Raw genomic sequence first — 27,779 nt, 5'->3', positions numbered from 1 at the left:
ACATTTAATTTTTTAAAGACAATTTTCATTCAGATGTTTAACTGCTAAGATTTACCTACCACCTATTACAAGAGAGCATAAATGAACCATATCACATGATGTCCGGCTAAGCAAATTTCAAGCAGGCCATTAATAAACACTTTACATAAGAACATGATGCTTAGTGTGAATACCAGGGGTATCTCTAAGAGGTCGGTGGCCATGCTCTAGAATGACTCACTCTCTTCTGGCATTATCTCCTAGCATTGTGGTCACTCTGTAGTTTGTCCCATATAACCACCACCCATAGTCTAGATGAACAGACATGGGTGTAGAGGCACAGACCCTTGCCTATTCATACACAGTAAACCTTCATCTTCATCAGATTAACATGGCAGAACAAAGCATGGAGAGAATGCTTTGATGATGAAAGACAGCTGACTAGTAAGATGAAAGTACTCACACTTCTTAGAGGCTACAAAGGGGTGTGTTTCTATCTAAACCAACTCTTAAGTCTTCATATGGCATCTTCCATACTGCTCTGTACATGTATACAGTATACTGATTTAACTGTTATCCATAAAATCACCCAATATATACTTTAAACTAGATGGAATTTTGACTGCGCGCAGTCGAAAATGATGCCTCCGCCATAGAGCAATTTAAACAAGTTTGGAGTTTAAATCTCCAGTGGTTCTTGAGATATCATGATAACAATCTCAATGTATGGAATTTCATAAGTTGACCTCTGTGACCCTTGACCTTTGACCTACGTGCTCCAAAATCTAATCAGATTGTCTTCCTATGGTGATACACACTATCATTAAGTTTGAAGTTTAAATCTCCAGTGGTTCTTGAGATATTATGATATGGTGATACACACTATCATTAAGTTTGAAGTTTAAATCTCCAGTGGTTCTTGAGATATTATGATATGGTGATACATACTATCATTAAGTTTGAAGTGAAAATTCTCCAGTGGTTCTTGAGATATCGCGATAACGATCTCAATGTATGGAATTTCATAAGTTGACCTCTGTGACCCTTGACCTTTGACCTACGTGCTCCAAAATCTAATCAGATTGTCTTCCTATGGTGATACACACTATCATTAAGTTTGAAGTTTAAATCTCCAGTGGTTCTTGAGATATTATGATAACAATCTCAATGTATGGAATTTCATAAGTTGACCTCTGTGACCCTTGACCTTTGACCTACGTGCTCCAAAATCTAATTAGATCGTCTTCCTATGGTGATACATACTATCCTTAAGTTTGAAGTTTTTACATCTCCAGTGGTTCTTGAGATATCATGATAACAATCTCAATGTATGGAATTTCATAAGTTGACCTCTATGACCCTTGACCTTTGACCTACGTGCTCCAAAATGTAATCAGATTGTTTTCCTATAGTGATACACACTATCACTAAGTTTGAAGTTTAAATCTCCAGTGGTTCTTGAGATATCATGATAACAATCTCAATGTATGGAATTTCATAAGTTGACCTCTGTGACCCTTGACCTTTGACATACGTGCTCCAAAATCTAATCAGATAGTCTTCCTATGGTGATACATACTATCCTTAAGTTTGAAGTTTAAATCTCAAATGGTTCTTGAGATATCGCGCTAACAAACTCAATACAAGGAATTTCATAAGTTGACCTCTGTGACCTGTGACCTTTGACCTACGTACTCCAAAATCTAATCAGATCGTCTTCCTATGGTGATAAATACTATTCCCGAGTCTTAAGTTTAAATCTTAAATGGTTCTTGAGATATTGTGATAACGGTCAAACGGGACGGACGTACGGACGTACGGACGGACGTACGGACGGACGTACGGACGTACGGACGTACGGACGGACAACCCGAAAACATGATGCCTCCGGCACCACCTTCGGTGGCGGAGGCATAAAAAACCTCATTATTGCAGTACGTCTTACTCATAAATGTATTGGACAAAATTTATTTCAACATATGAAACAAAAACAAAAATAGAATTTGACACTTTAATTCCTAGTTAGTGCTAAAAAAATCTGCACTGAATGCATCTATTTAAAGCCCTACTGCACTACTTATAGCTACTTGCGCCCTCTATAGAGCAAACAATGCCTAATTGGTTACCATCAGTCCCCCATGGTCCCCTTTTTCTTTTGTTAATTGAGATCTTATATGATGAGATATCCACCTGTCAGTGACCATGTAGGGAGGTCTAATCCCTCCTGGCTTTACTAGTGCAGTGGGGCTTTAAAGCTCTCACTCTAGTAGTCAATGATCTTGTAAATAGAACTTCAATATGAGCAGCCTTGAGCTTAACAAGCATAAATCATATGTTTTTGACCTTTCATCAGTTTCATGAGTCAAAATCAACAAAAATAAACTTGATGATGAGACTGTTTAATGTCCATGGTCAAACAATGCTCTAGACTAGACGACTTGAAACCTATCAGTGTGTGTCACAAGGTTGGAAAGATGTATGAGACTACGCGATAAGAATTCATTCATTCAAAATCTACCACTACAAGGGTGATTAGAAAGAACTAGTACGGTACCCCTCTTATCCCAGGCTACTCTACAAGCCAGGATAACTAGGGGTCTTAGCCAGAGCTGCCAGGGGTCCTAACAAGGGGTCCCTCCTGCCTGACACAGGATGGTGGAGATGACCCAAATCAAGTCTTCCGGAAGGGGAACTGGTAAACCCCTTTTTCTCTTGGAAGAATGAGTCATCATTGGCCAAGGTTTCTACCTGGACTGGTTGGTAATGCTGTGGTAGTAAGGTGTATAAGGCCTGGCATATACAACACAAGCAACAAGCCAATGCTTAGCTACATGATTCTGTATACGTTCATTTAGTTGATAACTTTGTTATACAGCCAAACCTGTCTACAGCAACTGCCCAAGGGAAACACGAAAAGTGGTCTTTATAAATGTAGACAGGTGGTCTTTGCAGACAGGTTCCTTTAGTACATGTTTCAATGAGAAACCGTTTTCAAGGGAAATAAAAAATGTGCTTGTTGTAGAAAGGTGGTCACTAAAGCAGGTTTGACTTTAGTATGCTATGTACAACCGAAATTGAAAAAGTAACTAATAACAGGAGCAGTAGTTTTCTTTTAAGTAAAAAGAAGAAATGGAAACGTAGAAAAAAGGAAACCAGAAGAGAAATGGAAAAGATTATGAGGAGACATAAAAGGACTGTACAGAAAGTATGTGAGCTCATAGTGTAATTCAACAATGCATTGTAGAAAACTTGGGCAGGGTTGGTTTGGTTGGTTGCCTACTGAGGCAATACCACCATTTCCCCCCACAGAATTACTTGGCAGCAACAGGAAAGAGACCCCCCACAGTCATCTCAGAGTTAAGAGGTTAAAGAGTGGACATGGTTATTATCAAATTAACAGTTGGCATTGTGACTTCCATCCAAAAGACAAAGATCCATACACATACATACATACCACATGTTATCTCATCAACCAATGAATCATCATTAAAGGACACTAACTCAAAACCAGACAATTTAATTTAGTGGTAACATCTTCATTGATAGTAACATCCAACCTGCATATAAAAACACATCAAGGGGTTGAGCCTTGGGATGGTCTTTATGGACAGGTATTACAAATTCCTTTGTATATTACATGTTTCAATGGTGAAGAATGCTCATAGGTAAACACAGAAAAGGGTCTTTATAGACAGGTGGTCTTCTTACACAGGTTGTCTTTCAATGAATGTGTAAGGTATCTAATGAGGATGGTCTTAACATTCGGGGGTTTTCTTAAAAATAGCAGTTCAGAACTTCAGACTTCTGACCGATCTGTTAATGGCATTCATACAATACCTCAGTTGATTTGAAAAGTAGAATAAGGTAGACTTACTACACAGTCTTAATTGTTTCATTCATATCAATAAATGGCATGTACAGTTTGGTGAGTTATTAGATCTACATTTGCGTCTATTCTCATAGCAAGCATTAATATGGTATGTGTATACTGATACCTTTAATTTCAAATTGTAAGCGAGAGAGAAGAAAAAGGGAGTAACCAAGTTTGCTGGTGAAAAGACAATACGCCTGGGCTGTCTTCCAACCTCTCTGGGGTTCAATAGGGATAGGCTGGTTTCACACTAATCCCAGGTTCATGAGGGATGGGTTGGTTCACACTAATCCCAGGTCATATTATACCATAGTCAGTCATTCATCACAATGCTAAGATTTCATTATGAATGTGGGAAATCAGAGTGTACTGTATGGAAAGGTTACAAGCCAAACATGGATTATGGATAAGTTATAGGGATTCCGCAGTAAAACCTGTCTGTTCTCATCATCGTAATTACTGAAAATTAAGATTTCATTGCCAAGGGACCTCACCTAACATTCATTTGTGAAATATAATTCTCTAAAATTACTATCATAAAAATATAACTTCAATTTCCATTCCAAACTAGATGGAACTTTGACTGCGCGCAGTTGAAAATGATGCCTCCGTCATAGAGCAAGTTTACAAACCAAAACAGAACAAATTTGTCAAATTCAAGTTTCATTGTAATCCATTAACAGGTTCTCAGAATATTGTGATTACAAGCAATTTCTCATATACATATATGATCCTTTGATCTGTGACCTCATGACCCTAAAATCTACTCAGTTCATTGGCTCTGCAAGATGTCCTGAGTTAAATAGTAACCCATCTGTCAGTTCTAATGAGAATGCGTTCACAAGCTATTTTTGCATACATAATGAGCCCATGACATTTGACCTTTGACCTCATGACCGAAGAATCTACTCAGTTCATTGGCTCTGCAAGATACATCCATGATCTAAGTTTGGCAGGAATCAATCAAACGGTTCTTGAGATAAAGCGATCACGAGCTGTTAATACTTAATACTGTTAATACTGCATACTTAATGAGCCCTGTGACCTTTGACCTTTGACCTCGTGACCCCAAAATCTAATCAGTTCATCGGCTCTGCAAGATACATACATGACCAAAGTCTGGCAGGAATCCATCAATCGGTTCTTGAGATAAAGCGATCACGAGCTGTTTTTGCATACATAATGAGCCCTGTGACCTATGACCTTTGACCTCGTGATCCCAAAATCTAATCAGTTCATCGGCTCTGCAAGATACATACATGACCAAAGTTTGGCAGAAATCCATTAGTCGGTTCTTCAGATAACGCGATCACGAGAACGGGACATACGGACGGACAACCCGAAAACATAATGCCTCCGGCTACTTCGTAACGGGAGGCATAAAAATCATTTAAATTAAAAAAAAAAAATTAAAAATGAAAGGCTTTGATAATTTGTTCGCCCCATTTAAGTGAACCATTAAAAAGCAGACTTAATCACCGTTTTGAATGAAGTAAATTTTAATGCATTATAAATTGAGCAGAATCATATAATAATCAAATGTACCAAATGTATCGAACCCATCATATAACTACCAACAATTCCTGGAATAATCAACGCAAAGTACATCTTTACAAGGAAACACTACAGAATGACAGATAACAATAAAATGCAATTACAAGCAAAACTAAGCAGAATCTCTTAAGTTTTCCATAACAAGGTTGCAGACTGCTACAACAAAAGACAAGAGAGAATGCCTTCCATAACACAAAGACACTCTTCAAGGCACATTAAGATATAAAGTGTGTCTGAGTGAGGGCCTTTGATATCTTCGTTGCATTTGATTGCATGACAAACAATCTAAAGCAAGAGAGAGAGAGAGAGAGAGAGCTTCCAAACACCCAAATTGCACTTGTCTTGTCACGTCCTGTAGAGATACAACTCAAATCTCTGGGAGGCCACTTTAAGTCCCGATGAGAACAAAGGGAAGAGAGAAGGGGGTCATACGCCAATTGATGGGCGACGGGGATCATTGGTATGACCTTGATGTTACTAAGATGACACAAATGCTGCCAATTCTTGCCTTCCTTCCTTCGCCCTCGCACCATGTAACCACCAATCCTCTTTCTTCTAAATCTATGTCTGCTCCCTCATAACAGGAAACTCAAAATTACCAGCTGTCTCTCTCAAACACTCTCTTATTTGTTTGTACACTACCTCTCATACCTCCTAAATGATTCTATTTTTACTCAGGAATAAAAATAACAACAATACATAAATTTATAATATGAGACAGTTGTCTATTGATCAATCTATACTAATCTATAAATGAACTATTTAACAACATAAAATGATCGGATACTGCACAGAACTACAGATATCCTGTTCCACCCCCTTTTCTCTTTTTCTCGGGAGAGGGCAGGAAGGTTGTGATTGCAAGCTAGAAATAGGACATGGTAGACGGTCCCCTTGGGGGAGCTAGATCAAGAGAGAGAGAGAGAGAGCACCAAGCAAAGCCCAGCCAGCCGTCCTAGCTGTTCTTGGCAAGGCTCAGGACACTGCCTGCCTGGTGAGGTCCGGAAGCTCAGCTTGGGGTTCGTCAAGAGAGGGGAAAGACAGCAGTCCAAATATAATGGGGAACACAATAGCAGTGGGTACATCACTTGGCATGTGATTTTAAGCACACAAGTTTGTGATGACAAAGGGACATTGAATTGCAGGCGCTTTGTCTCAAGGTTTTGGCAGACACTCTATCAAAATGTTAACCAATTAAACTTTCACTGGAACAGAGAAATTCATTGTTGTTCATTTCATCCCTACGTGCTCATTCAAACAAATTTGCCACATCCAAAAGATACAGGAATTCATGTCTTTGCACTTTCACAGGTTTGCCTGACGGCAATTGTTTTCAATCTGAGAAATAAATCACATCCTTTTTACCAAGAATGGTTCAAAGATGCAACCGTCAAGGCCATTACAATGTCATCTCTCTGTTGAGAACTAGAAGGTGTTAACTCATAAACTTCTACAAAAGGATAACATCCTCCTTGCTCTCAGCAGATGATGTAAGAGGAATGGTAGATGGTCTATCATCATGCAAACAGTGTGATGATGTGTGGGAGGGAGTGAGTATGTCTCTGATTAAGGGGATAGTATCTTCATGAAATACAGATGCCTTGGTGACAGCCTAGACCACATATCATGATTGTGTGAGTGAGAACAAGAACGGCTTTCAATCAAATCGTTACGATATCAGCTTATGCCCTTCTGGCTCTCAGAAAAAAAATCTAATTCAGAAAAAAGAAAATAATAATCTCTACACTGTATATCTAGATGAAACAGTCTCCTCCTTCACAGCTTTTACTGTATACATATGAATTAAGGTTCTAATATGTTTCTTTTAGTCGACAGAAAAGTTGTTGTTGTTTTAGTTTTTATGGTGTGTATCATTGATTTTTGAATATTTACCCTGTAAATGAAAAGAAAAAGAAAAGATTTCAATAGCCTTCTCATCAAGCCTTAGACATTTTTCAAATCTCATCCAGGCTCTTTTTCTTTCCTACCTGAATCAATTAGTTCGGTCTTGTTATAAACAAGACTGTGGGGCCTATACAATCCAATGTTAGAAGCATTACATCAAGGGAATATTGAAAATAAGCTATAATACATGTAATAATCCGATTGTAATCTTGCCAATGTTAAATATGGACCAGTCAGTAAGCATAAGATGATTCATTGGTTTATTCATTTCTGTGAGTTATTTCTGGATCTTTACTTTCTTAAATTGCATCATCTGGAATCAATACACAGATATAGAATCTCAATAATGATTTGATCCCTGACAAAAATAATCCTCTCCTTAACAGGAAAGGTATTTCCATTTCATGTTGTCTTTAACATAGACCACAGTTCTTTATAAATTATTGTTTACATACGGAGTGGTAAGGCAGTAATTATTCTGTGTATGCATGTGCTTCAGTTTCCTTTGTTCCCTCCCTTTTCTTGATAGAACATACAGAATTGATATACCAATTGGAGAATATGTAGCTGTAGCTGCCCGTGAACATTGCCAGAGAAACTTGAAAGAATAACGTGAAAAGGAAAGAGGTCTTGTTGTTTTGGCAGAATGAGAGAGGGAGGGGGGAGGGAGAGAGGTAGGTGAGAGGGCGTGGAATGAAGTGATTCTCACTCCGTGGCCTTGGACATTATGCTCCCAGGAAGTGATACAACAGGAAACGCATGGATTGTGCCTTGGACCGCCGGCTTGGACAAAGATACAAGTCAGATGGTGCTTATATCAGGAAATCTCATGTCTCTTCCAAACCCCACTCACTCATAATCACCAAACTAACACTCTTCCCACTTATTATATGTTGAGGGTTTGTAAATAAGGATCCCTGTGGAAGGGGGGGGGGGGGGGTTTAAGGAAAAAACAGGTTGAGGGCTTGGTGGAGAGTTTGTCTAGGATTGGACTAAATCTGTATTGGAGTTCCACACATTTAGCTAGCAACAGTCTTGTTGGGTTGACCGAGGTAGAAACAAGATACCTAAGATCCGATTATGTCCATATGATAAAAGCATCACAAAGGATACAATCTTCTCACTCAAGCCAAGCACAATATAAACTCTGGGTATATCTTTTTGAATAGCATTACTGAGGTAGACGCGGGGGCTATATCTTTTTTTAGACAAGTTGAGCGAAGCATTATGCTTTGTTTTAAAATCTGCACTTTCAGTCAAAACAGACTGACTCACTCACATCCATAACAAAATAATAATATTACTAAGATACCCCTTTTCTTCCCCTTATATTTTCAATCTACATTAATTGGCTGGCACTCAAATATTTCCCCCCACTTTGAAGCGACTCTCTCTCTCTCAACCCACATGTGCATTTCCTCCTGCTTCTCTTCTGGCAAGAATTTGAGTGAACCTGGGCAGGGGTTCTGAGTCACACATTAGATATCATTGCAACCTATGTCTATGAATAGGTAGGTCATAATCTAACACTTTGATATGCAGCCAGCAACTATAAATACTTTGAGAATGTGTAATGAATTCAGGCATATTTAGGGTATACTTCCTACAATTAGAAACAACTTTTAACAACTCTTTTTCAAAATCTTGTAGCACATATTGGTCCAGTTATGAGAAGCAATTGCCTTTCGCATGTTGCACTGATGTGATGAGAAAAATGTGTTCATTCATCAGCTGGTCTTAAAAAACAATGTTCTCTGTATGTTTCTATATCACTGATGAATTCAATCTACTCAGGTTCAGTCTAATCAGGGTTGGTGCACATTCAACACCTTCAGAGAAATCCCGCTAACATAAATGTTGGTCAAGAAAAGCAGTACTGGTATACATCTATCATACTTCTTTGTTTTGATCATGTTTCTCTGGACGGTGTTACGGAAGGTCTCCTGAATATCTCAATGCTTTGCCATCCTCTGACACCAACAAGAGCTACAGCTAAACAAATTAAAACCGTACAAACCATGTTTGCAAGATAAAACTGAGAAATGACCAGCAAAACTGTACTATGATCCAGACTAGCTAATCCACACCAAGACCAAGATCTAGAGATGAAGATGATCCAGGCTTGCCTGGCCCAGTTGGGACTTGACAGGTAGTTGTGTCTCTTTCAAACCTATCAGGTGGTGCTACTGCCTTATAACTCAGTCACATTGCATGATCAACTCAAAATGGACTGATAACTGATAAGATATTAACTATCTGGGATAATGTAATTTTTAATCAGATAGATGTCAGTAAGGGCAGCGTTTCACAAAATCGTCATAAGTACAACTTCACCGATATCCCCTTGAAATGCGCATTTCAATGGAATGTTGATGAACTAGTAGTTCTGATGGTTTCATGAAACGCTGCCCTGGTGATAGTCTCGTTAGTGTGACTGAAGTACAGTCAAACCTGTTATAGCAATCGCCCAAGGGAAACACAATGGTTTGTAGATAGGTGGTCTTTGTAGGTAGGTTGCTTTAGTTCATATTTCAATGATAAATCATTTTCAAGGGAAACAAAAAATGTGGTCTTTGTAGACAGGTGGTCACTAAAGCAGGTTTGACAGTATATCTGAACAAAGGATGCTAAACAAGATCTTACCTTTTCATGTATCTCTGTGGTAGACTGTGCATCACAGAATGCCACCGTGGCCACATCCTTGAGGATGGGCATCTCAACGCTACAGTCCCGTCCATCTAACAGCGCCACCAACGGACGACCTTGCACAGGGGTGGCTGCAGGCATGGAGGCAGCGGTGGTAGCAGGGTGACGGATTCCTAAACAGGGAAAGGAAGATGGAGGGAGATGAAAGGAGACAGAATAGAGAGCAGAGAGGAAGAGGGTTGTAAAGAGGGATTGAAAAATCCAGAAGATTCACCAATAGGGGAAAAGGAAATAATATAAAGATGTTTAGAGAATACAATGAGGTATTTGTAAACATTAATGTTTACTTTTTTTATTTTGTTGCTTTTAAGGTATTGAACATGTTGAATAATTATTATAAGTTAGACAGTACCTTCTGTGCGGTTAGAAACACCTGTATACAGCGCCCTATAAATGTAATTATTATTATTACAATGTTGAAATGATATCACTTTTATATCATGAGGCTTGAAAAATGAATCAGTCTTTCAATCTCAAATCCACTCCAGCCTTATTATGAAAATGAAGATGAATTAAATTTGTCTACTTTACATAAGTATATAATCTATAAAATATATTTAGATGTATTTCTCTAAGTGAGCAGCTCATTCTTTTCTTTTCTCTGAAGACCCTCAAATCCAAAGTAATAACAGATATTATTTCTTATCTCATATAATCTTCTTTAAAAATTCAACATCATCTCCTTTGAGAAGAGGAGAGATATTCCACCCACCTTCAACGATCCTCTCTACGGACATTCTTTGGCGCTTGGCGGCCCGCTTCTGTTTATCCATAAGGCAACGCGAAGGCGAGCTATGATTACTGTTGCTGTTGTTTGTTGCGGCACTGATGTCAATATTGATAGGTTCATCCACCTCTGGGTCAGGTACGGGGACGTCCCCCTCTTTCTTCTCTCCACCTGAGAAGTGACAGCTGCAGATACGCAGCTGAAGACGGACAGAGAAGAAGAGAGAGAGAAATAAATTATGATTGATCCTACAGGCATTCAAGATGAAGTCATAGAGAGAAAGTATTAGGTGAGAGATTGGAGATCAACAGAGGATCAACTGAGTTGAATTCATCATGTGCATCTCATTTATGACTAGAATTAAAGGAGGTGCTGAAATGGCATTCCATTATCAAACTTGGAAGTTTTTCAATCTAATAGATTATGTTCTCATTTGAAAAAATGTCAAAATAGTTTTTAACAAAATGCACACTTCGTTTTAATAGTTAACAATCCAAACAGATGACTGAAAACAGAAGACTCTAAAAATACTTCTAAAATGATTTATGAATCATATGAAAAAGGTATGATCATTTTAAGCTGATGAGAGAAGTAAGAGAAATGAAAATTGTTGAAATGGAATTGAAAGAGAATCCTAAGACTAAAATAATGACTGGAATGATAACAAAGGATAATGGGATAGATCACAGGCAAAACAAGCAAAGATAAAGATACAAGAAACCCTTCAGAACAGAATATATGCCAAGAAACATAGGATTACTGTTAGGATTAGCAAGGATTAGCAAATAAGTATTAGTCAATGTTAATGGGTTATTATTATTAGAGGTTAGTTCAAATGCAATAATTAAAAAGATTTTTTGTAAAGGTGTATTCCTTTTGCATGATGCATTATACTTACCATCCTAACAAAAAAGATGAGGTTTTACAATGTTAGCAACATTTTAGAAACTAACTGAGATGATTGTTATGCTACCTGGGAGTAATTTTTTTACGAACTGAAATGATGTTTGATGCATTACTTTTACCAATATGTTCCTTATACAGTCTTCATTAAATGTTACTTCCTTGCTTACACCTTCACAATTCACATACACGTATATGAGCTTTGACCTATCCACAGCAAACTCCTTACAAATCATCTGTGATGAGCCAGAATGGCATTAAATTTGTAACCCTTCTGGCTTTGAGCATATATACAATAGGATATAACAAACAGGTGCATATTGTGCGAATATTATGGATAGGTGCTTTCACTCAATGAATAACAAAATGGTATACATTGATCAACTAGTGTTGGAGTGCACATAGGTTAATAACTTGGGGAGGAGGAGGGGAGGATGGGGGATGGGGGGGGGGGGGGGGGTAACACCAGATCTGTTTGCACTCTACATAAAAACTTAAATAAACTCTATATCAATCATTGCATTGATAACAAATACATCCAGTGATTGCATACATTACACAAATGATTTACTATGAGGGAAATCAAGGCTGATGAAGGGACACACATTGACCCACACATACATGATGGTCCTTAATTCTTACCCTATACAAATAAATATCTTAAATTTTAACCACTAAATCAATTTCATATATACTGGGAGAGAGACTTCATATTCTCTGGAAGATGCTTATTAACAAAAATATATAAAGCAATGAAAATAAATAAAATATCATCTAGGATTATCACTGATGTCTATGTATGTACAATATAAGCTTCACTTCAGTCCTCTTTAACAGCTACATTACACTTCATTCATTTTATTGCAAAAGATCATATCAAATATTTGATCTTACCTGTATTATTCATTACATGTATAAACAAACAAATCCAAATGTAATAATGAACAGCTGAACCTTTGTCATTTAAAAAACACCTAATTGCATAATTTTTATAACAAATGGGACTAGGCTATTACGATTGTATAAAAATAGTATACATAAAAGTATGAAAATATGTAATAAACATGACCATGTATCCTTCTCCTTCATGAAGCCTAAACAGATACATTTCTAGTTAAGATGTCAAGGTTGATCTAAGCTCAATGCACCCAAAATAATACTCTGATAAAAGCAGGCTCAAAAACATCTCAAGTTCAACTATTTTAAGCTGACAACATCATTCCCACAACATCAATTCTGCATGTCCTCATTTCATCGTCATGGTGATTAGAGAATAAACCTGTTTAGCTAGTGGGAACAAGACCCTGGATATGACAAGCTTGACATTCTCATTGAAAACTATAAACCCCTAATAGATTAATCAAGTTTCTAATAAATGCTTCATATCAACCTTGCTGATGAAATCCACAACAGTTTCGTATCAGGCTGAAAACTTTGCCCACTGATCGAACAATAATTTGTTCGGAAAGTTACAACTCGTGGTATTTGTAAAAGCTTCTGGGAAATCTTGAAGGAGCATGGCAATGATTATACCACTAAACTGAGACATGGGAGCAAGTTAAGAAGATGGAAATAATTCCATTTGTTCTTCATATTTTACCACATGTAAATCAAGATGGAGCTAAAGGGTAATAACGAGAGAAAACAAAGTATAAAGTAAGAGAAGAAACAACCCCAAGATGCAGGTAACAGACAAATGACAAAACCACACACTCACTGAAGATCTACCCAAGACGAAAACTAATTGCTGATTAAATTCTGGCATTATGACTGTTAATACTAAGCTAACTGACAGCCTAATTTGCCAGCGTGTTGAATTATTTCCCCCTCTCTCAAATGCCAATATTCAATATAGATCGTACAGCTGTTAATTGAGTACAGGCAATAAGGAAATCACACTAAGCATGCACAATTTCTTTTCTCTTCTTATCCAAACTCCTGCAACAAGATAGAAGTTGTCACGTTTGATTACAGCATATATCTCATTTTCAAGATGTTATCTCCATCGTTTTAACATCTTGCTTAATCATGCAACTATTACTTTCTCTTCACTTCTCTTCTTCCATGGCAGAAATAAGATAAGAGCTCAATTTTTCAGTTCAAGGATTATAGTCATTAATTCAAATTAAGCAAAATCTTTCCAGGGCAGGATGGGGGTGGGGGGGGGGGGGGTGGTGAAAGCCGAGATACAATACTTTATATTAACCCTCTCCCATGCAATAATTTGAATCATTTTGGTAGATTTACATTGATATTAGAGATCAGGTTGTAATCTTCAGACTAGGAAAATAGTTTTAACATTTTGCCACAATCACCTTTTCTGTTGTTTTTTTTCCTCTGCAAAATTTAAATTGTATAATCAATGTCCCTATTTTTAAGTCTGGGGACCACATGCTTCTGTAAATTCAGTGGAGTTTCTATCAATTTGATCGCAAGGTAACGTTATAGGTGATTGCTGGGGTGTAAACTTTTCTGGATACAATACCAGAGGGAAAAGGTTGATGTAGAAAACCTAAACACCTGATCCTAACATGGCTAGAAGAAAGAGATTGAAGCACATGCAGGCTGGTGTCACAAGCCTACACATGCCATCTTGCTGCTGTAATAACACTCTATGTCAGGAGAAACAGTAGCTAATATTGAAAGAGAACGAGAGACAGAGTGAAAAGCAAGCGGTGACATTTCTACCCCAAACCTCAAAGCTCTCCGTGTCTAATCAACCAAGGGGCATTGGTTGGGGTTACACCAGTTTACTTCTCAAACAAAACAATCAAAAGGAACATTCTTTTCTCCTTTACACCCCATATCATTTAATGGCATGATCCTAGGAAGGTGAAGTCCCTCAAAGGCTCTTGAGAATATTGATGATCAAATGATCTGTTTGGAGTCAGGAGGGCATTAACACAGATACTTTAAAAGATGCGTCCTTCTGGCAGACAAAATGATTTGAGGGTAAATAGAAATGTCATAATAAGAAATATTTAAAAAATGTTAACAGTAAATCAGTAACCATAACTTGTGATTTCCAACCTGCCTTGAAAATAACACTGTGATTGAGCTGTGATAACCCCCTTACAAAGAAAAGAAGAAAAGACACCTCACAAAACAACGATACTCTACAGAAATAGACAATGTTACTTACAATACTAAGAAATCCTGTACAACAGACAGATGAAGACAGATCCTGACAACCACTCTGTGATATCCAGCAAGGAAGCCATACACAGATGTCACATACAATCTTAGTCAAACAATCATTTCTAATAATCAAAGCGGAAGCAGAGAGAATTAATCCATAATACTTCCCATTGATCCAAGGCCAGATTCAACACAATCTCTCTTGACTTTCTACCCAACTCATACAACCAAATTACCATAGAAACGGAATTCTCATAAAGTTGATTACTTTATTGCCTAATTGTAGTTGATTCCCCTCTCTGTAATCTGATTAAGACCCCTACATGTCTTCATATGATACTCATGAAAGCCAGCAGCAACATTTTATCTTCTCTCTTTCACTGCAAAATTTCATGAAAGACATTGATTTTATAGAGTCAAAAATTATGCATGTCAATGAAAATTAAATAACAGCTCTCGAAAATATGGGTCTACCCTAAATAAATTCCTTTATATCGTCGCTGTTTTCACGAAGTGACGGTAGTGAACAAAATTGCATTCACTTTGCGTTACGATTTTCCTCACTACCGTCACTTCGTGAAAACAAGGACGATATATCTGTTTGATCCTTGCTGATTTTTACATATCAAGAAACATATTTATTTTACACTTTAACTCCCTTCCAGTGTAAATTAATTTGTTTTCTTAGTAGTGTTTATAAAATATATTAAATAACATCCATCTTGATTCAGATTTATGTTTGCTCAAAAGCAATACATCATTATTCAATATTAAGTTTATTGCAAACATTGCAAACATTGATGCATTATAAATGTTTACTGAAGATATGTCCATATTTACTTCTATGATGTACATTATGTGTCACCCATTACCATTCTCTAATTAACAATCAATCACTACAATTACATAATCCGTCTCTTGAACAACCTCTTTTTCAAATTTGTCCTAATTTGTATCCCCCTTTCCTAACAATTCATTAATATTACATCCCAGTTGATAAATGATGTCATTAAACATCCATTTCATCTCACGGCAGGCATGCCAGGACAGTGACCAGTAATTACAAAAATTATACAAATGCCTTCAAAGGACTGCATGATTAAAATAAAAGCAAGCTGAACGAGAGAGCAAGATATCTTCATTTCAATAGTTGTCAAAAGATCAGCTTCAATAAATCTTCCATTTACAGACTGTCAAAAAATTAAAGTTGACAAATCTAGAATGTCCAATTAGATTAATGACCATCATCACACCAAACTCACATGTGTAAACTAAATCAAGGCTTTAAGTGAGATGGATAGGAAATAACAATAAAACACTCTTCAAAAACATCTGCGATAGATGCTTTCCAAATCAAATTAGAGGGTGGTGAATTTTCCACACACCGTTTTATTTATTATTTTGAATGTAAGTCATTTCTAAAAAAGAAGGGACCAAAATACAATTTATAAACTACATAACAGTATTTAATTGTTTCCTGGAATGCTATAAATGTTCAAAATATAATAAAAATAAGACATGCCACGAATGAAGGCAGAAAGGTCAAGACTCATGATCAAAAGTGAAATTTCTATTTTGGGAGAAAGAAAGACCAAATAGACTTAAAATAGCCAAATATGTAAACAGAACAAAAAGAGAAAGAGAAAGATACTGATAATTTATAAAGAGAAAACATGACAGAGATATCACAAGTACATAATCTTGCATCCACCAAAGTAAGGCATGAAGGGCATCTCTAAGATAAATCATGACATGGACAAAGATTTCTTTTTTAAGATGAGAGAGGGGGACGGGGAGGAGGAGGATATGAAGACAACTTGAAGCTAGCAAGGGATGAAGAGAGGAAGATGGGAATGTGATAGTAGATGGTGTAGATTAGACAGAGAGAGAGAGACAGAGAGAGAGAGAGAGAGAGAGAGAGATAGAGAAGCCCCTAGAGGAGCTCATCTTGCTACATCCTGCCATGTCGGAGGAGGGGCGTAGGGTCCATCAAGGCAAGCAACACCACCAGCTTTGTACAGCTGCCATTAAATACTCCAAATGAATTACTAATGTCTTCAGAATTAAGATGAGTTTGGTTGGATCCACTGCCTCTGCCTGCCCTCTAGTGGTCTCAGGCTGGCACACGCTTCATCCCTCCTGGTGACAGTTTCAACCCGACATCCTGAGATACCATCTTGCTTCCTCCCTCCCTCCCTCCTTCCCTCCCTTCTCTTATCATCTCCGTATAGCATCAGTTTCTTTGAATATCCATACCCCTCACTCCTCATGAATCTTCTTTTGGTGTAACTTTCATATCTGTGATGAATACAGAAATTTCTCATTTTTCACGCCACAATTGTACACCACCTCTCCACAATCTACTTTCACCCCTATTATTACTTGAAATTTCAACCGATATCACATTTCAAAATCTTAATACTGTTTACATAATCCATACCAAATACTTCTTTCCCCCTCATTCAGTTCATATTGTGACTACATCTTCCCCTTCATTTTACTTGTTTTTTAAGGAAAAGGAAAAGAAAATGGATTTGAGGTTCTTGAAGAAAAAGAAACATATAAACCCTGGAGGAAGTGTCACATTTGCCACAGAAACTCAAAAGAGCACCTGTGAAGAAGAATCCTATCCTGCTGTAATACTGAACATATACTTTTGTTGTCTGTGTCTGTCTTATTATACCAACAATAAATGAGACTTCCTCCCTCCCTCTCTTAATCCAAACCACTTCCATTCCACCCCTTTCACCTTGCGCAGGACTGGTAGGCAAAGCTCCTCTGGTACATGTATATCATTAAGCCATTCAACACCAGATGAATGCTAGATCAGAAAAGCCATTTATTAAATCAATTAGTAAAGACCACCTGCCTATCTTATTGACAAATGATTTGCCTTTCTTTCAAATAAAATGACATTCCACTGTTACTTTCTAATTCCAATAGGGCTAATCCATCAACAGTCATTAAACACTATTTGAGGGCCAGTCAAAGAATTACTCATTTCAGTAATGGAAAATGTATTCCGTTAGGTGTAGACTTGATTTGAATTCCAACTTGTCATTTGGTAATTCCTGATGTACTGTCTCATGAATATTCATAACACAAGAGTTACAAGTATTACCATCTTCAATTATTGAGAGTGTGCATGACCAAATACATTAGTACAATATATTATCTTTCAACAAAGATTAGACCATTTTCCAAAGTAAATTTGTAAATGTGCAGACTACTGTCTATAAACCAGCATAAAACTTACTAATGTGCTCATTTTAGCTTTATCAGGGTTTGTTTAGAAAAGTGAGTTTCCCACAAGGCTGATTTCATCCTTTTAACTTAGAGCTCTGTTTCAGCTTAATACAAATAAATTACATTCAGATCTAATGTATATTTTCTGCTACATTACACACTAAAAAAGTCTGTAATACTATTTGAAGAATTGCTCATGCCTTGGTAGTATACATAAGTTGTATTATTTCCAAATAACCTAGTAATATAGATCACTCAATACAAACTGCTGCTTTTTGAACATTTCTTGAATAAACCCCTCTGCATCCTCTCATCTCTCTCTCTCTCTCTCTCCCCTTCAATTTTCACACCACAGGAAGTCCATGAAGAGTGTGGCATCTCTATTAATGATTCAAATGAAAGTAGAAGTTATGGATTACAGATCACCAACAATCACAGGTTATTAGTTGTATTCATACTAGAAAATATTGACTATCCTACTGATATATATATATATATATATATATATATATATACACTATCGTAATGAAAAGACCATCTACTAAACCGCCATGACATCACTTCAAAAATGTGAATTGTAAGTCTAATTTGCTACTGGATTTATGTTTCGCAATTTAGCTGCCATCTTCATCATCGTAAATCCACATACTGCACAATATTTTGTAGCCATTAGACATGACATAATATTTAAAAGTGACATTGTATCTAAATGAGAAGTTGATTGGTGGGAACGGGTTTGGAAGTCTTTACGTCGTCCTGGTTCAGCCAGGGGCTAGCATTTGCTAATACTGATCGGTATGGGAGTGGAGTGGCCTCGTTGACTAACGTCTTGTCTTGACACTTTCCCTCTAAGCTATTTTCTGTGTAATTTGGCAATATGTCAACTGAACACACATTCTACAACTTTCAGCCGCTCCACTGGCTTCTGGCGACTTTTGTCCATCTTGTTTCTATTTTGTTATTAGAATCTCTCTAATGTAAGGAGCTCACCAACTTGGAAGATAATGGCTGACATTATTGTGTCTCCTGAAAGCCAGAGGGCATCGACTAGTCGCCTTATAATTCAAGAAAGAAATAACGCCCTTCTATCTCTCAAAAGACAATTAGAAAAAAAGTCAAAATGCCATGTCTATGGGCTGAACATCCACTCACCTTAATTCCTCTTTATTAAACCTACCTAAGAACTAAAATGTCAGATCGAAACAACTACCATGTAAAATCAACTCTAACCAAACAACAATTAAGTTAGTCACCTCAATTGTACCTCGTGAACACAATACTTGGAAAGACGTCTAGACAACAATGTATGACGGTGCACTTGTTCCTTCAAAGTCTACTTAACCATCTGCTTTGTTGCTAAAATCGAGATGAAATTGAAAAAAAGTATTTAAAAAAAAAAGTGTCTCTACCAAACAAGAATACCTTACTTTTGTCATAATATGATTCTATATTTTCATGATCCCTGCTTCTTTAGAAACCATTCCATATAAAGATCAACTTTGTCAATTCCATTTAAAATCTGAGACCCTTTCCAAGTTTCTTGAAGTTTTAAAGATATTGGGTCACAGAATGTGTGTACATTTTGGCCCAAATTTTCGCTAGGGAATTTTACTCCAGTTCCGTTTCCAAGTCATCCTCTCAATCACTTCCATTCCTTCTTAAATGATTAAGTATATAACCAATGAGAATGCTGCTGAAGCCATGTCCCCACCATAATCAAATCCATAATGACCCAGTACTAACACAGACAAAGATTTACCCCCTTAACTTATTATTTTCCAATCCAGCTATCATGTACTTGCATTCCTCTCCTAACTCTCCTACACATTGTCCTACAGACCTGCACCTTGTTTCACTCCTATCTCACCTTCCATACCAACCCCCTCCTACTCCCATTCCTGTCAGCTCCTTCCTACCGGAGCTAAGCCTAGGGGTAAGAGAGGGGTAAGCGAGGGGTAAGCGAGGGGTAAGCATGGGGGGTTAGCCTTGCCTATCGGTCAGGCCTTGTTAGCAGTCTTCCTGAACTGTCCAAAGCACTGTATTCATTGGCCATGTCATGTCACTTCCAGCTTCAATCTGGTTTCATGGGAAAAGCACTTCCTGTGAATGTCACAGCTCATGGCCATGTTATCCTTCCTTTCCACTGCCCACATTAAGAAAAGAGCAACAAAGAAATTAGAGGAGGGGTTATAGCCGACGGCAAGATGACAACAAAAGCTACTGACGAGTAGAACCCTATGGAGAAAATCAGCGAAAGCAAGTACCATTGAGGCATCAGAGCTGCTTTATCTGACTTTCACTATTAATTGTCTTTGTCTCAGAAACATTAAAAACACCCATGTACTGTAACCCTCAATTCAGTTATAGAAGTACAACTTAACATGCCATTATCAAGGGTGCCAAATGTAGGCATGTACATGACTTGACAAACTACCAGCTTTGCTTACATCCTGTAGCGCATATATTTGTCCTTTTTCTTCCACACTTTGATCTTCCAGTTCCAACCAGAATTCAGCTGACTACTGAAGCGACTGATCATATCAGATGTACACAGTGTAAAGAACATAGCTCTTCACCATCATAGATTTGAAATTCAAATCAGACAGCCCCTGCCTGTAGGTATGTCCAGTGAACCAAACAAGCAAGGGCATGAAAAGGGTTGGTAGTTCATCATCTTCAGTGGATAGCATAGGAAGCACTCGGTTAGAGAGAGAGAGAGAGAGAGAGTCTATAGAACCATTCTTGATATGGCTATGCATATAAGACTGAACTGAGCAACCATGATTGATATTCATCTATTTTGTACATTACGCATCAAATTATGACTTTAACATCCCTATTTCTAAGGTTTTATTAATCATGATCCTAGTTTCAGCTGTTTAGTGAAATGCGAGTACACAAGTCACACACCTGCCATCCTTAAGAACACTCTTGAGTATTAGTAATATAATTCATGTTAAAATTTATAATATAGTATACCTAATAAAATAACGCTTATTATTGTTATTGTCTTTGTGAAAGTAGATTCCTATACTGAATGTATGATAATTGTCTTAAAATTCCATAACCGGTATTGATATTATTTATCAACATCGCCAATTTAGCACAGTAAATTGGCAGAAAACTACTGGGTCAAATAAATGTAGAAGTATTTGGTAAGAATAATTGAACTTGCTTGTAAGATCAGCATCAATAAAGACAAAGAAAAATAAAATAAACATCTCTGGTTGACTCTGGTAATATTGTCAGCTGACTTCTTTAAATATAATGGATTATGACAAGGATATTTCTGTAAAGAAACGTCAGTTATCTGGTTGGTTCTATCTCCTTGCCCCTCTAGCAAACGATGGAAGCCAGTGAAGGGGTGTATACCAATAACAGGAAAGGCTGGACGGGAAGTTGTTTGTCTGTAGGGGGAGTGATTGGGTTATCTGAAATCCTATCAAGGGGTAGGGGGCGAAAACCGGCATAATATTTGTGAGGGGATATCAAGAGCCCAAACATTTCCCTGTCTGGAGTAAAAATGTGGAAGAGGGTAAGGGGTTGAGCGGATTGAGATGAGATGAAGAGATACATATGCAAGCAAGTGATAAAGAAGTCTTGGGAGGGAGCAGTCATCAAGAATAAAGGGGTAATGGAGTGAGGCTGGAAAACTCTTTGGTAGTAGAATACCAATTCATTATCAAACTGCCATTAAGCAGCGCATGATCACACCATCAATTAACTTCCACTACTTGTAACAATGTCACACAACTTTCCTTCAGATACATAGTTTTACACAAATTTCAAGTTTAACCCTTTTACAGTTCTGATAATGCTAAACATTATGATGTCATCCTGAGGAATCTCATCAGTTACTGATGCTCTTCAATTACCCCATTTACAGCACCATTATTGAGCATAGATTTGAAATAAAGATATCGGTTGCCAGTTTGTATAATTCCAATTTCCTTTTCATAAACACTATCTACACGTACATGTAAATACAAAACTGGTACACATATAAGATTTGCTCTATAGGGTGCATTGGTAGGTTGGGTAGTTTCACAGGAATAACGAAAGGCCAAGGAAACATGCAAAATTAGCACCACTCCCTCCCTCCCTCCTCCAAGTATAAAAATTGTTAACTGATATCATAAGGAAATAAAAGTTGCACCTCTGCTTGGACAAAATGAAGACATGGGAGACCTGACAGTAGATTGACCAAATCAGTCACAAGATAGCAGATAACGATCAGCTTTCGACCCTCAACTGCAAGATTTGTTTGACATCCTTAGCGGAGATGTCATCTGTCAAGCGAGAAGTACTTAGGAAGGGGCACACCTAATATGCAGGATACCTATAAAAATATCATTATATCCAATGATTGCATATAGATTCTATACTCTGATGGGAGATATACATGTATTTCAGAGTATGCATTGGCACCACAAACTACAAACTATCTTACTTTAAACCTTACAAAACAAACTGAATAAAAAAAAATTATGAATAAATTATAGAAAAAGACTACTTCTTTTAAGTGCAGAGTGCAGCTTCACTTTGCTCAAAGAGTATATTTTTTATCGTCTACAATTCAAGAGTTATCCTAGAGAGGATTTCATCTCCATATTATATTTCCCATCACCATTTCAAAAGATCATGTGTACCTCTTGCTGATTCATAAAATCAGATTAAAGTAACAACATTTCAGCCCGAAATACACACTGTTAAAATTGTCCTTCAAGAATCGCTTTCTTCCGAGATTATTTGAACAAAAGTCCATGAAGCTGTAAAGACAAGATTCTACAATCTCAAGACCAACTTTTTTTTTATCGGACGTTGATGGATTTTGATGGGCTTCCAGCGCAGGATGTACAATTTGTTTTTCATGAAGCTCAAATACATAGACAGTCACACAAATACACTGAGAGAAAGAGAGCTGGGGAGATGGTTAGATATCTAGAGGGAAAAACAGAGCAGCAGAAGGGTTGTGATCTTGCTATCTGATAACAGCAAGGCAAAGGGAAGGGGCATGATGATCTCAAAGATTTCAACATCTCCACTGAAAAATTTGAGGAAATTGCCGGCTTCTTCTGCCAGTGCTTGAGCCAAGTTGTGATTATTTTTACTTTTTCTCCTTGGGCAGCTGCTCCCACTCTCTACAAGTAAAATCAAACCAGAATGGTGAAAAGCTCTTCTTACATCATAGAAAAATGTTGATGATTCTTAGACCTACGGAAGAAAATGTGGGAATCATGAAAAAGACCCTCTCCCCAGGGGCTTGGCCTAGATGCTTGCTTCACGATAACAGTGTGAGATAAAATATTTACGTTGTGTTTGGGAATCAACATTCCGGATTACATGAGAGTCCGAACATTCAATATTCATTCAAGAGTTCAATGAAACTAAAGTACAGCAAACATACAACTACATTACTTTAGAAATCTATCCACAAGGAGAAAAGAAAAGAAAATAGCAGATTTGATCTGAACAAAATAAAGAGGGTCATGGGGAAATCAAATAAAGATAGATCTTAAATGATATGAAATCACAATTTTGAGTCATTTTGTACAAATGTAGTGATATAATCTACTCAAAAAGGGTGAAAATGAATTACTTACTTTATACATATGATTACTACTTGCTCAAAAAATTAGAGACATAAAGAGCTAAATCTTTTTTTCTGTCTGTTTCTTTGTTGACGTTTAATTTTACTTCATAATGACATTATAGTTCAATTCCTACGCTTTGGTATTGGCTTAAATAAGTGATACCATTTTGTGGCCCATGCAACAACAAAAAAGAGCAGGAAAGAGAATAAGTTGAGAGAATCAATGGTGGTACAGTGGCTGTTAACAGGTTAATGACTAATGAGGCAATACTAGCTAGCCTCCGGGTAGCTTCACAGAAACAACCTGTCAGAGTCTGATGGACAGGGGTTGACCACGCATAAATATGCATGAGTGGGACTACAGACATCACTCTGGTATCAAAACTCAAGTGGCAAGTTGAGGCATATGCTGGATTATATTCTGGGTGGGTTACACTCTACAGGACTCCTATTTACTACACACAACCATTGCTAGCATGTACATGCATACTAATATATCACTACGGCCACTACTACAAATACTAAACTGTACTAATGAATTACCATACCTACTTCTAATAGTATTACAATAACTGCTACAAAAAACACCAATCTTGATCGTTTTCATCACATAAGATTTGCAGTTTTATCAGCAAGGCAGTAATCACACAAGTGTGAACAAAACATAAAAACGGGTAGCAATTTCTACCTTATTCATTCTAATCCTGTTTTCATTAGGCCTATCTACTTTGAGGTATATATCGTCATCATTACTTTGTAGATGCTCTTTGACCAAAGACTGCAATTATTTGAAAAAAATAACATAATATTTAAACCTGCATTGAAAAGGCAACTTAGAGGAGCAGTCATTCTACAATGGTAGAAATGGCTGTATTTATTTATATGTATTTTATTTATAATTTAGGAATTATCTGGATAACTCCATCCAAGATGCATATTCACTATATATGGCACCTGAAATGGGCATCTAGCTCTTGCATTTTTCCCAACCCCGCCTTTTTGGTACACCCAATTACCCCTCCAAATGACTACCAAAATACCAATCTCAAGTAATATATCCATCAAAAGAAAAACAATGACTTAGAAGAGACACAAGAATTAGAGCAAAGGACAGTAATTGATCCTGTCAAGACCCACTTACCAATAGACACACAGACATCACACAGTGTACACAGACAGACGAGGCAGTGGTAATGACAAACCAAAGAGAGTCTTATTGACATGCCAACATATATACCCATCAAAAAACATCCATCAAATATTATCATCATTCATTCAATCAAGGAGGGATTAATATTAACCTCTAAAATAAAACATCTCTATGCCTTGTAGTACATACCTCTACAATCACACCGTGAACATAATCTTGATTATCTTGTCTTTATGAGAAGCCTGCCATGCTTTCATTATTTCACTAACTCTCTCTATTTCACGAGGCAATATAACTCTGATATGATATGATCACACAATACATGCACCGCGCACACTAGAATCATACATGCGATTTATAAATGCACCGACTAAGCAGCGCAGATACGGAGCTTCATACACTACTATACACGTGAGCCAGCCAACGGGCCTGCGTTCCAATGGCCCCCACGCTCCTCGATCATTGCACAATAGACATAACAGAGGGAATAATAGCAATTGTTATGCATGACTGACCTTCTCTCCCACCTCTCTCTTTCTCTCTCTCCCATTCTCTTTCTCCCTCCCTCCCATTCTCTCTGTCTCTGTCTCTCTCTCGCCCTCTTTCTCCTTCTCACCCTCTCTCCTTCCCTCTCTGCAGGAGCAATCATACATCAAATGTTGCAGACAAATAAACCACCTGCGTGAACAAACAAAACAAATCACTTCATTCACGGTGAGATGGGGAGGGGGTTAACAATAATCAATTCTCCTGTCTTGCCCTATCCAAACACTTTTGTCATAAAAAAAAAAATCATTAATACAAACTTGATGGGAAAGGTAGTGTTCTTTTCATCCCTTTATAAAATCATATGATACATTACAACAACTTAATGGTGAGCAATTTAATTTTGAAATAAGTAAATAAAATGAAATAATTTGCAGTATTCACTTTTGTAGCAGAGAGAGAAAGTTCAATTTTAAAAAGGCCATGTTAAGATTACAGAGGTCATGGATGGTGAGCATGGTCCATTTCACTCAAATGAATTGGATTGGATCAATTTAAATGGCTGGAGTTTTGTTGACACATCATTACATGTTTTTCAATATTTTGCTTCAATCTACAACATGACGTCAATGTACATAAAAGGGACTATTATTGGTTTATGCATATCTTCAAAGTTGAAACAGACATTTCTATATTATCTACAAAGAGATGAATAAAAATCAATATACTGGTAGTGGAAGTGTAATTGACCTTTTTCTTCAAATTCATCGTGAAAATCGACTGTGTTGAGAAATGTTTAGCTCCATTCTAATAATACCCTGTAATATTCTCAGAGGCACTAGACACTATATCTTCCAATGTCTATTTACAAACTACATGCATACAGCCCTCAGCTCATAAGTCTTAATTGTGTATGCCTACATGATATATAGTGCCTATTTATCAAATTTACTTTTACGTCCCGCAATCAAATAATGATGTCTGCCATTGCTTTATGACCATGTTCTTTCCTCCTATTTCATTCTTTTCTTCAGAGTTTCATTTTCTCTACATATTCTAGGCTTTCTATATTATCTATCTTTCTTTGGTATAAGAGATACAGTATTTTGTTCTGACAGCTGCAATGGGCATTTATGGAATTGAGTATTCCAACAACATGTGTAAGAAGGTCCTATCATAATTTGGATGTTTTATTACGTTGTGCTTTAAGACACCTTCAAATTTGTTTTTATTTAAACAAAACTCCACTGGACTTTTGATTAAACAGTGTAAGTTTAAATAAATTGCATTCCACTTTAACATACAGATTGGTCAATGTTAATCTAGGATACATATATATACAATTATCTATATGTCAGGAGAATATATTCAAGTGTGGCTCCAATGAATGATTAATCAATCTGTCACTTTGAAAACTGTTCAATTAATCAAGGTCCACTATGAAGATGAGTAGCAGAGGAAATGAGAAATTAAACAAATGATAAAAACATTTTCATCAGACATGTCTTCCTAATGACGAATCACGTCCAGTTGATATATATATACCAAAATGATGATAAATCACTCTGCTCTAGAAATGGATTTCACAATAAACCAATTAAGCACTGAACAAACTGGAAATGACAATTTAATGATGGCACTCCTGTATGCAATCGTATTGAACAACCTTATCTAATAACCAGGTTCATTACACAAATGAATCTATTGGACTGGAATGGCCATTACTTTCCTAACTGGACCAAAATAAGTGGAGAAGTCACAACAATTACATTTTGTGGAAGTGATTCATGCTGTGCTTGAAAACATCCTGTTTTAAAAGAAAAATAGGAAGTATGTGGGATTTCAGTTATTCCAGTTATTCCAATTAAAAAAGGTATTTTTAATATAATCATTGAAACCAACATTTGGAGGCTAAGAAGGTTTCTTTACCTCGTCCTACAGTATATGAGCTCTGAAGTACCTGTATATGTATTCATATTTCAATATCAAGATTAAAATGGTGTGTGTTTTTTCAGAGTGATGTTCTCAAAGTGGTTTTCTCCCTTAAACAATCATAAATCTTCTTCAAATAATAACAAATGAAGATGGAGATATAGAAAAATACCAACAGAAAGATATAGAGTGAGAGAGAGAGATGGGATAGAAGATAGTTTCATTTACAGCTTGTTAAGTTTTTTCCCTCATTTGAATCAATATGCAGGAATTTATGATAAAGAAGAGGATGTTATTTAAAAATCACCTTACTCCAAGGGTGGGATTTTTATTCGGCTTTTTTGTCATGTTTATGGGTAGTTGCCTATCAAATTCAGCACAAGTCCGAGAACACAAACGGATGGTTATGCTTGCATTGTAAATGCCTCTCCCTCATGTGTCAGGTTTGAAAAGCTAACCTAGCTGTCACAGTGTGAGTAGAATGTTTGATACTGTCATCGGCGGTCTGTCCTATCCTGCATTAACCATACATTTCCATCTTGATTCACGTGATTAAGTCAATCTTCCAGGATAGAAGGAGGACCAACGT

The 27,779-nt window shown here is 37.0% G+C and overlaps 1 protein-coding gene across 7 annotated transcripts in view; it reads right to left on the bottom strand.

Annotated features, from left to right (window-relative positions):
- Window positions 1-27,779, bottom strand: part of LOC575207 (C-terminal-binding protein 1) — a 62,239-nt gene that overhangs the window by 9,752 nt on the left and 24,708 nt on the right. For 4 of the 7 annotated variants that reach the window (XM_011681964.2, XM_011681966.2, XM_775624.5 and 1 more), the window contains 2 exons: window positions 10,728-10,941; window positions 9,953-10,128 (listed from right to left, as the gene is read on the bottom strand). In XM_011681964.2, the coding sequence (XP_011680266.1) occupies window positions 9,953-10,128; window positions 10,728-10,941 (390 nt within the window). Of the gene's footprint in view, window positions 1-9,952; window positions 10,129-10,727; window positions 10,942-25,388; window positions 25,451-27,779 lie in introns of all 7 variants that reach the window. The other 3 variants (XM_030986364.1, XM_030986365.1, XM_030986366.1) reach the window with 1 other exon arrangement.

The sequence above is a fragment of the Strongylocentrotus purpuratus genome, unplaced genomic scaffold (genome assembly GCF_000002235.5).
Source record: "Strongylocentrotus purpuratus isolate Spur 01 unplaced genomic scaffold, Spur_5.0 spur5_scaffold_15, whole genome shotgun sequence".
NCBI classification, from domain to species: domain Eukaryota; kingdom Metazoa; phylum Echinodermata; class Echinoidea; order Camarodonta; family Strongylocentrotidae; genus Strongylocentrotus; species Strongylocentrotus purpuratus.
The sequence above is the reverse complement of the archived record's forward strand: the minus strand, read 5'-3'. Positions and strand labels throughout refer to the sequence as shown.